This window comes from Calliphora vicina, chromosome 1 (genome assembly GCF_958450345.1).
Source record: "Calliphora vicina chromosome 1, idCalVici1.1, whole genome shotgun sequence".
Classification (NCBI taxonomy): Eukaryota; Metazoa; Arthropoda; class Insecta; order Diptera; family Calliphoridae; genus Calliphora; species Calliphora vicina.
In genome coordinates this window covers 151,314,380-151,326,102 of record NC_088780.1, presented here as the reverse complement: position 1 = coordinate 151,326,102, position 11,723 = coordinate 151,314,380, and the positions used below count along the sequence as shown (strand labels likewise).

Here is an 11,723-nt window from a genome sequence, read left to right as displayed (position 1 = left end):
GTATGAAATTTATTATTAATGTTTCTAGTTTTTGAAAAATGTTTGGAAAAATCGGTAAAACATATATGGACAAAGATATGTGGAAATACGTTGACCCACCTCAGCGAACATCCGCTGTTAATAACATGATATGAGCGAAACTAATGGAACTAAAAATACGAAATTTGGTCCGAATATTTTATAATAATAAAAATATAATGATATAAATGTGAGAAAATATGTTTATTTAAAAAAAATTTTTTTTGGTCAAGTTGTAGAAAAATTGTGTGTTCGTGGTGAATATGTATGAATTGACATAGTCGAATAAAACACACTTGTGTGTTAAAACAGTCCTCATGCATACATATTTGTGGAAATATTTGAAAAAATAATTGACAATCACGTAGAATTTAGCAAACAATTTTTGTCTTAAATTCCTGGCCACCACTGTTTAATGGGTCAAAATCGGGAAAAATATTTTTTAACTCGATTTTTTTCATAAAAATTTTTTTTTTGTCATAAATTATTTTTTCAAAATTTTTTTTTTAAAAATTAAAAAAACAATTTGGAAAAAAAAAATTTTTTTTAAATTTTAAAAACCATTTTGAAAAAAAATTAAATTTTATTTAAATAAAAATATTAAAAAAAATATTATTTTTAAGTATAATTTGGTGAAGAATATAGCTCTCTTACTTGTTTTTATTTATTTTAAAATTTTACTAATATTTTTTTTTCCTTTTCTTTGCAGCAATCTTAACCTAAAACTGCCCATTTTGAATTTAAATATAAAATCAAACAAAAACCATTAAATCTATAAAATAAAAATATAATTTTTGAATATAAATTTTACAAAAATATAAAATAACAATGATAAAACTAAAATAGAGAGTGATAAATAAAATTTTGTTAAACAAAATATAAAAATAAAACACATAATTTTAAAATTGAAAAAGAAATTTTATTCTTTAATCTTTAATAATATGTTTAAAACAAAATGTACTAAAAGTTTTTTCAAACAACAGTGAAATTGTGCAAAAAATAAAATAAGCAATTAATTAACAAAACTTTCTAAAAAAAACAACATAAATCAATTCCACATGTATTTATCATCATCGTTTACCACAAAATCTTCATCATCACCTGCTACACATAAAATGTTTACCAAACATTTTCGCAGAAAATCTTCCGAAATTTATGGGAAATCCAGCATAAATTCTTTAAACCGTTCCAGTTGTTGGAGTAGAATTACCGCCATCAACAACACCATCACAATGCCTTGTATTTTAATATTTGTTATATTAAGTTTATTAGTTAATAAGGTAAGTGTTATTAATTGTTTATTATATTTACTCAACATATGCTAGTTGGGGAGCCATAGAAGGCAAAAATGCTAAGTCCGTTTTTATGATATTTTCTAAAATCATTAGATTTTAAGGGATATGGAAATATAATTTAAATTTCCTTATTTTATTTAAATAATATTGGACACCTGTGCTGCCTAAATCGATCATTGTTGATCTTTAACCATAAAAAAATGATTTAGTTGTTTATAAAATAAAAGAACAAAAAAAACCGCATTTAATTTTAATTTTAAAAATTAAAAGAAAATCTATAACATTAAAATCACTAGAAATGTAATAAAACCACTATAAAAACCCCAACAAATTCCTTAAATATTTAATTTACTTGTATACGATCGTAAACCAAAAAAAGAGTTACGTTTAAATAATGATTTTTTTCCACTTTATGGTGTTGATAAAAACCAGCCTCTTAATGTCTACTGTGTGTAAATTTCAGTTTAAAAACAATAGAATTGAAGAAAAAAAAAAATAACATTTTGTAATTTTGATTTGATGGATTCGTTTCTAGACACTTGTTATGGCCAACAACAGAGTGTGTGTAATCAATTAGAATCTCTTTAACCAGTAACAGAGTAAAGTACAGACACATATGGTGGAATTTTCTACCACTCAAACTCTGTTAACTAAATATGGTGTGTGTTTGTGTATCTTTTAGATTTCATTTAAGACAATAAAAAATTATATTCAATTTAATTAATTGTAAGTAGTAAAACGTGTATAGGCCTTTTTTTGCTGTGTGTTTTTTTTTTCTTAAACACTACAAGCTACAAATATTTCAAAAAGGTTGATGAGCATCGTTCACATCATTTAACAAACTGACAAAGAATTTTATTAAAATAAAAAGGAATACACAAAATAAATTTGAAAAAATTTCTTTAAACAAAAATGTTTAATTGTGTATGATTAATAATTCAAGATTAGTTAAATGTCTTCCAAGTCCAAAAACAAAAAAACTACCATAAAAACTACTCCCAAAAAAATGTATGTATTTAAACTATAAAATTGATTGAGTTTATTTAAAATATGGTTGGAGTATGAGTACGTTTGTGTACAAGTAGGAATCAAGAATATTTTATGTTGATTTCTGTTTTAGATAAAATATTTTTTAGTTCAGTTACCAGCCATTTGAAAAATGACTTTTTAAAAGGTATAAAATCATGTTTGTTTGTGTGTATTTCTTTATGTCTGGCGGTAAGTCTTTAGATTATTTGGCCTTAATTGTTGGGCTTCAAACTCAAGTTCATTAGTTTTTATATGTTTATTAATGAATTTAATGTAAAAGATCCTTAAAAACAAAACCTTCACTATAGAATGTTTTATGATCATGTGTGTAGCTCTTTATGTTAATGAAAGTGGGGGGTCAGAAAAATAAATCCAACAATTTAAGGAAATTTCTTTAGAATTTTTTTTTTTATAAATTTCTTAATTAGTTTCGTACTATTTATCTTGTTTGTTTATTGATAATGATGGTAGTTTGTTTAAATACTTAGCAACAACTAGCATTATCTAGTATTGTGTTTAAAGTTTGCGGGTTAGAGGGTTAATATGTATTGCGACATGTGGCCTAGCGTTGTCATGATGGAATATCACGGTTTTATGTCTGGCCGCATCTTCTTGGCGTTTTCGGCTAATTCTCGTTTCAAACGAATGAATTACGTTCGGTACAGGTTCCCTGTGTTTGTCTGGCCAGTTTTCAATAGCTCATAATAGATATGACCCTTTTAGCTCATAATAGATATGATCCTTTTAGCTCATAATAGATATGACCCTGGAAAGGGTATTTGAAGGGCATGGTCCCCAATTTCACAGCTTGTGGATGGGAGTAGCTCCCAATGATTTTTCAAGCTCTTGATGAGTTTGACATTAATCGTCATGGAGTAATGCCTCCAATTCTTGGTTTTGAAACTTTTTTTGGCTGGCCTGGGCAATCTTTGTCTTTCGTGTCAAAATCACCACTTCTGAACCGTACATGCCATCTCTCTCACGGTGAAACCGATGGAACACTTTCACCATAAGCTTTGGTGAGCAATCGGTGTGCTTCAGAAGTAAAGCAAAACTTCCCGCATACGACGCTTTATTGGCACAAAATTCGACATTTTCGAAACAAAATAAATGACAGAATAAATGTACCCTTCAAAATTACATATTAGTTATTAAAAAAAAAAATCGTGTTCAAAAGATTCGCCACCTATTGTAAATCCCGCATTTTTAAGTCATAAACCCAATATATAACAGATTATAAGTCAAGTCATTACTAAACTACTTCTTAGTAATAGAGACAGTATGAAATAGTCATTACAAATTATGTTGATCAGTAATAACAAGTTAGTGCGAAATTTTTGTTTAATGTTCGTGACAGGCAGTAAAAATAAGGCGAAAATACGTGCATTTTTTAAAGCATATTTTCAATAAATATACAATTTTCTTTAAAAACATAATTTGGCATATTTTATTGTTCTATTTCAGCTAATTTCTTTATGATTTCATTAAAAAAACTGCTTTGTAATATAAAACATAGAAAACACTACAAGATTTAATGTTACAAAAACTCAGTCACCCTTAAATTCTGATAAATTTAAAACAAACAAGTAAGAGTGCTATATTCGGCTGTGCCGAATCTTAAATATCACCAAATTATACTTCAAAATTTTAAATATTTTTAGGTAAACAAAATTAAATTTTTTTTCCAGTTGTTTTTTTAATTTTTTGAAAAAAATTTTTTTTCGATTATTTTAAATTTTAAAATTTTTTTTTTTAAATTAAAATTTTTTTTTTAAATTTTAAAATTTTTTAAATTATAAAATTTTTTTTTGTTTTTTCAATTTTTTTTTGGGAAAAAAAAATTCGGGTTAAAATTTTTTTTCCGATTTTGACCCATTGTAGGTCCAACTTACTATGGTCTTATATACATTGTTGCAAATGTCTTTGAAATATCAATCATTAGATATCCATATTGTCTATATTAATGTCTTAGTAATCCAGATATAGGTCAGAAATAGGTCAAAAATCGAGGTAGTCTTGGTTTTTTCCTCATATTTCAGCCATTTGTGGACCGATTTTGCTGATTTTAAATAGCAAAATTCTCGAAAGCATCCCGAAGATATCTGGGGTCTTCAGAAAATTGATTTCAACAGACAGACAGACAGACGGACGGACGGACGGACAGACGGACAGACAGACGGACATGGCTTAATCGACTCCGCTATCTATATGGATCCAGAATATATATACTTTATAGGGTCGGAAATGAAAAATGTAGAAATTACAAACGCCCTTCTCACGAAGGTGAAGGGTATAAAAAAGATATTAATTTTGTTTTTTTTAACTACTAGGGGGTCAAATTTATTACATTCTAAAACAGAATTAAAAATTATAATATTTAAAACATTATTAAAAATATTTAATAATTTTTTAATAAAAAACATCATGGGTGTTCAGTTAAGATTTCCTACAAACAACAACAACAAATCAGCTCATCTCCATAATGAAGATCGGTTTGTTTTAACTTGATTTTATGATCACTTGTAGTTCTCCTGCTGCCAGCTTCCTTAAAACATTTTATTTAACTGCTTTTATTTATTTTTTTCCTTTACAAAAGACTTTGTAACGTTTTCGTTTTTTTTTTAAATTGTTGTATGATCGTTTGCCAGTGATTACCATGAAGATCTGTTTCGTTTTGGTCTTTTCATTTCATTGCATTGCATTCCATTTTCATTTGTGTTTTGTGTTCACAGCTCATAATCCGGTCATTCAACATTTATTTACATGCAGTGATCGTAAGCATCAATTAAGAATAATTTACATGCACTAAAAACAAAAGACTCATACTCGACATTTAGTTTGATTCTGTTACATTTGTCCAGAACACTCAGTTTGTTAAAAGAATTGAAGTTGAAAGCTAAATTTCTGGTTTCATTTTTGAAGCCAGAAACTAACCAACCATCATAATTAAGTTGATGATAGTGTTGATGCCTGAAATGAGATTATTTCCTTATCGATTTTGTAAAAAAAGAGTTTTAACATTTTTTGCTAAACATTCGAATATTTTAAATTTTGGCACACTCTATAAGCTGGTTTTTCAAAACAAGTTTTTGACAATATTGTCTGGATTGTTGTTAAGTTTAATAGTCTATTTCACAATATCGAAAGAAAGATTTCGTTTGCATTCTAAGCGAAAGAAAAATTATTCATTCACATAAATATGAAGTTAGGGAAACCAAAATCGGTTTTCTTTCCCTTAGAATGCGAACGAAATCTGTAATTCGATATTGTAAAACAGGCTATAATTTTTTGTTAATTGAAGTTGATTTCATTCCAATTTAATATTTCCTTTTAGATGCTATGGTCTATGAAGCCCCCTCAGGGGTCTATTGTTAGTCTTCGATTTACGATTTAGTTAGGGTCACCAATCACTAAAGTCCCCTTATGGCAACAGGTAGAATTAAAAATCGTTTAAAATTCTTTATTGAAATATATTTGGTCTTCTGATTACATTAATATTCTCTCAGTAGTCCATTTTATATATAAATTCACTCTTTTTCACACAGTCCTCTCCATACAGTTATATTTACTGTTTTCTTAGAGAACTTTGTTTAGTCTTTTAGTAATGAAAACTAACCAGGAATAATGTAATATTACTTTGGCCCCCTTAGGGGTCATTTGTTAGTTATTAAAGTACGTTGCAATGTTTATTAAAGGGGAAAGTAAATCTAATATAAATAATAAGAAACCACTAAAGCCCCCTTAGTTGGAACCGCTCATTTAAGTCCCCAGGGGTCTTTTTTGTTATATGACAACAAAATTCTTTATAGATCTCTACTTGGTCTTCTGATTACATTAATGTTCTCTCTGTAGTCAATTTTATTGTCCTAATCATGAATTCTCTCTTTTTCATACAGCCCTCTCCATACAGTTATAATTACTGTTTTCTCAGAGAACTTGTTTAGCCGTTAAGTAATGTAAACTAACCAGGACTAATGGACTATTACTTTGGACCCGTTAGGGGTCATTTGTTAGTTTTTAAAGTACGCTACAGCCACTAAAGCCCAATTAGACCAGCTCATTTAAGCCCCCAGAGGTATTTTTTTGTTTTATGACAACAGGGAGAATTAAAAGTTTTTCAAAATTCTTTATAGAATCTATAACGATCTATAATATAGTTCTATATTTGGTCTTCTCATTAATGTTCTCCCAGTAGTCAATTTATTGTCCTCAAAAATTAAAATATTTTAATGTTCTCGCTATAGCCTAAATAAATTCTCTCTTTTTCATACAGTCCTCTCCATAAAGTAATCTTTACAGTTTTCTCAGAGAAGTTTTTTAGTCTTTAAGTAATGTAAACTAACCCCTCAGGGGTTAATTGTTAGTTTTTAAAGTACGTTACAACATTTAAAAAAGGGGGAAGTAAATCTAATATAAATGCATATATATGTACATATATCCAATCCTATTTATTTTAACAATTCCTCTAAATGTGAAAAGTGGTAAAAATATTATGGGCCAAAATTTATTATTTGTTCACTTTTGACCTCTTAATTGATTTTCTAAATCCCTAAAGCCTGTTACTAATTGACTACTGCAAAATTTATGTATGTATATTGATTTCAAACTATGTAAATACTTTGTCATATTTTGTATTTATTTAAAAAAAATACAAAGCAAATACTTATGTATTTTATAGCAAAGAAACTATCAAAAACATTAAACTGTCAAAAAGACAACATTTTAATGTTCAGAAAATCAAAATCTAAAAAACTCTAAAAAAAAACCTCAAACTCAATCTGTCGAAATGTCTGAAAGAGCAATGTTCCAATTAACAAGCCCTAAAAACAAAACAAAAATCACTTCAGAAAGCAAAAAACTCAAACAAATCATACTTTAGGTTTCTTAAATAAAAAAAAAATCTTGCTGAAAAAGATAAATAAAAAAAGAAACTTTAAAACACAAATAAACAATTTGAAAACAGTCAATACAAACAACTCAAAATTTTAAGATATTTTCACACAGTTCAAAACTAACAACAAGAATTCTTAAAAAAAAACCTTTTTTCCAATTTGAAACTATTGAATGAACATTAAAAGAATAGATAGATATAAAGAGTTATTAATATTCTTTGTAGTAACAACAACAACAATTTAAAGAATAAGACGAAAACAAAAAAGAATTATAACTAAACGATGGTCAAAGATTTAAACTAATGAAGATAATTTATTACAAGATGCCGTTTAATTAAACTCAGATAAGATCTCAGCTTAAATACAACAACCACAAACCGTATTGATCTTAAACAACAACAACAACGCACAAAAATTATACTAAAAGATGATTCGAAACCAGACCAAAAATAAACGACAGAAATGAATTTAAACCTAAAAAAAATATACAAAACTTCTAAATGAGGTTTAATTTTGTAGGTTTTTTTTTCATTCCTCCACTCAGCTACCTTAAACAATCTGTGTATCTGTGTATAGGTTTCTTCAGAAGTATCCTTTTGTATAAACACTACTACGATATTGTGTGAATATCTTTAAACTCAGTTTAGTGTATCTTTTTCTACTGCTCGCAGTCGTCTGTGTTTGGAGTTTGTCAGACAATTTGTGAACGCGAACCATAATTTTTTGTTGTGGTGTGTTTTTTTATGATATTTTTTTTTAAAGGCTGTTGATCAGTCGGTAGTTTTTTTTCAGTTCTGTTAATTTCCCATCATCAAAATCTTGAAAAAAATATCGGAAAAAAAAGTAGTCACAAGATTAAGCGTTAAGATCATCATCAAGATTTGATTTTTTGTATACTTTTCAGTTCATTCTTATTTATATTTTTGTTATTTTTTAAGGAGTCACTCAGTTAGTCAAAAAAACCTTCAGTTTTAAATAAACCAAAAAAAAAGGAAAAAAAATCAAATTATTGGCTCATGCAAAATATGTATTTTGCTCTAGACAGACTACCCAGGCTTTAAACTTAATTTGTTGTTTAATTTTTGTTTTATTGAACTTTAAAGTTTTTTTATTTATTATTATTTATAAAGAGAACTCTTTCTTAATTGCATTTTGTATAGCCAGTATGCATTGGTATATATTGTATTTTTATGATTCCATAAATGGTTAAAGGAATTTCATGTAGAGTTTTATTTTTGCTCTTTTTTTGGATTTGTATGGTTTTCTTAGTTAATTTGTAATTACTGAACGATTTGGTTGTTTCTTTGCTGCTGTAGGATTAGTTGTATCAGTTTTAAGGGGAATTTTGAAAATATTTGTTTACACATCTTTTTATTTTAGTAATTAATTTTTGAGGGAACTTTAGGTCAGAGCTGTAAATGAATCATTCTTTTTTGATTTTAATTCATTATGAATTAGCTAAATTTTGAATTAATTCATTGAATTGAAAAAATGAATTGAATGAAATTTGAATCAATTCAAACGAATTAAGCAGAAATGAATTTCAATTCATTTCTAATTCAAATGAATTTGTAAAAATGAGTTGCAATTCATTTACAATTCATTTGAATTGAATTGATTTTGAATTAATTCAAATGAATTAGAAAAAAGAATTAGCAATTCAAATGAATGACTCGAAAATGAGTTGCAATCAATCAAATTCAAGAGCAGATCTCTAGGGGGAATGAAACATTTCTCCTACCAAAATGAAAATATCCAGTACAAAAATTGAAAAGCCTTGTCCTGTATACGCGCCTGATCAATGAAAACATGGTGTTTGGAGTTTATTTCTTCAAGAAGAACTGATTTTTATTTTGAAATACGCTGAACGACAAAACATATTTAATATTCAAGAAGCAATTAATAATTTTTGAAATTTTGTGACCCACGACCACCCAACGACAAACTTTTTGCTAATATTTATATTATATTTATTTCAAAAAAATAAAACTATCTTCCAAAAATAATCAAAAATCAGGAAAAATAACAATGTATGTAGTTCAAAACACAATTGAGTTTCATAAATAAGGCTAATTAGATTTAATTAGAATGCATTTGGAAATGAATTGCTAATTTTTTTTCTAATTCATTTGAATTAATTCAAAATCAATTCAATTCAAATGAATTGTAAATGAATTGAATTAATTCAAAATCAATTCAATTCATTTGAATTGGAAACGAATTGCAATTCATTTTTACCAAATTCATTTGAATTAATTCAAAATCAATTCAATTCATTTGAATTAGAAACGAATTGCAATTCATTTTTACCAAATTCATTTGAATTGACTCAAATTTCATTCAATTCATTTTTTTGTGTGAATGATTCGCGAATTAATTCAAAAATGAGTGATTCATTTACAGCTCTGCTTTAGGTTGGTTAAAGAATTGCAATAGAAAGGCAAATATGTTTAACAAAATTGGAAAATAAATTTGTACAAACAAGTTAGAATGTTATATTCTGCTGTGTTAACTATGCTCCACCTAAAATTTGAATTTCAACAAATAACACAAACCTGAGCTTAAACCAAGCCTAGCAAATCTGTTGATGGTCCAGGAACTATCGATTTTATTTTGCATTTATGGTCTTCCCTGGTTACCAACTGGAAGTCAACTGACCCTACATACTTTACCAAGAAACTTTCTGGTATGTAACTTGTCAAATGTCATGGCAGTGTAGTTACTGATTCTAAGTTACCACACTAGATTCTTAACTGGTTACTTGACAAGCTATTTAACTAGTTAATTTCACAAGTACATGTAAGTACATTAAGCCAATTGACCCCTAATAGTCAGTGTAAGAAACTGTTCAAAGTTCAAGAATCCGAGTCCACAGGTTGTAATTTATTTTAAAAGATTTTACCCGAGTACCAAATATTGCACAGAATCAAATATTTGGCCTAATCCGAAACCAAACATTCGGTGAAACTTTAGAAATAATCCATTTGAAATATAATGCTCTCCAGATTGCAAAGGATAACTAAGTGATAATGGGCACATAAAAAAATGAATTACCTAAAGTATAATATGAGAAAGTGTTTAACTAGCTACACTCTAGATTACTTAGGGACACTAAAGTGACAAATATCTATATGTCAGATTGTCTGAGCAAGACTTGAGTTTATAGAAGAGAGAGGAAAATCTTTCCAATCTCTTCTCCTCTCTCATCTACAAACTCAAGTTTTGGGCAAGTAAACTAGACTTGTGTGAACCAGCATTGTCATTGTCAAAATCTAAGACTTTTTTGAGGACTAAATGGGAATACAATGACAAAATACCCAATGATATGTTGTTAGTAATAGATAAAATAGCCAGTCCTTAAAATATAAAACAAATTTAATATAAGATTGATACATAAAAGTGAAATGTAAAAATGTTTAAACTGACTACATTTTAGATTACTGAGGGTCATTAATGTGACAATTGAATCTATTTTAGGTTACCTGGGATGTGTTAAGTAAGCAATATAAATCTTTTGGAATTAAAAAGCTGGTAACTAGACATAAGTGATAATTGCTTTCTAGAAGTCATTATTTGTAAGTGTAAAAATTAAAGACATGTTTTGTCTAGAGGAAATATAATGACAATTGAACAAACGATATGTTTTTAGCAGTCAGTAGAATACGAGACAGTAATGAGCCAAATGATGCCGACGATACTTTGAATAATTACATTTAAAGTGAACTTTAACTGGCTACACTTCAGATAACTCACATACATTAACGTTAAGGTCAAATATATACATTGGAATCATCGAAGGATTAATTGTCAAACGAACTCTGATACTGCGCTCACTTTTTGTCATTTATGATCAGTATACTCTGGTAAATCCAAGGCGAATTTATATACAAGGTGGTGTCGGTGGCGAATTCAGGCAAATTCATGCATTTTTTATATATGGAGTTTGATATTCGAAACAATGAGATAGTTGTTTTGAATGTCAAACTCCATATATAAAAACTTAATGAATTCGCTCGTTTTTGCCCGAATTCGCCACCGACACCACCTGGTACCTAAATTCGCCTTGGGTAAATCATCATGAATAGATTAACGCTTTGAATAACGCTTCCAAATTATTCAAATTTACTTTGAAAATCAGTCATCCATTCGCTCAACTTTGCTCAGAGATGAGGCTAATTTTTGGCTTAAAGGGTTTGTTAATAAACAAAGTTACTGCATATGGAGTAAAACCAATCCCTAACAGACCCTACAAACTCCATTACATCCAGAAAAATTCACCGTTTGGTACAGTTTAAACGTTGGTGGCATCATCGGACCTTGTTTATTAAAAAAAGAAGCTGGAGATCGCGTTACTGTCAATGGAGATCGTTACCATACCATGATCAATTATGGTTCGGCATCGATCTATGTTATTCGTGACATGCGGCCAGCAATGCTTGAAAAGGTGGCCTAAAATGGAACGTCCAGAATGCAGCCACGGTGGCCACAT

The 11,723-nt window shown here is 28.3% G+C and overlaps 1 protein-coding gene across 1 annotated transcript in view; it reads left to right on the top strand.

Annotated features, from left to right (window-relative positions):
• The first annotated feature begins 1,030 nt into the window (after positions 1 to 1,030).
• The window catches only part of Ser (Serrate), a 139,528-nt gene continuing 128,835 nt past the window's right edge, over positions 1,031 to 11,723 (top strand). The window contains exon 1 of the mRNA XM_065516162.1: positions 1,031 to 1,298. Within this exon, the coding sequence (XP_065372234.1) occupies positions 1,077 to 1,298 (222 nt within the window). The 5' untranslated portion in view covers positions 1,031 to 1,076. The remainder of the gene's footprint in view (positions 1,299 to 11,723) is intronic.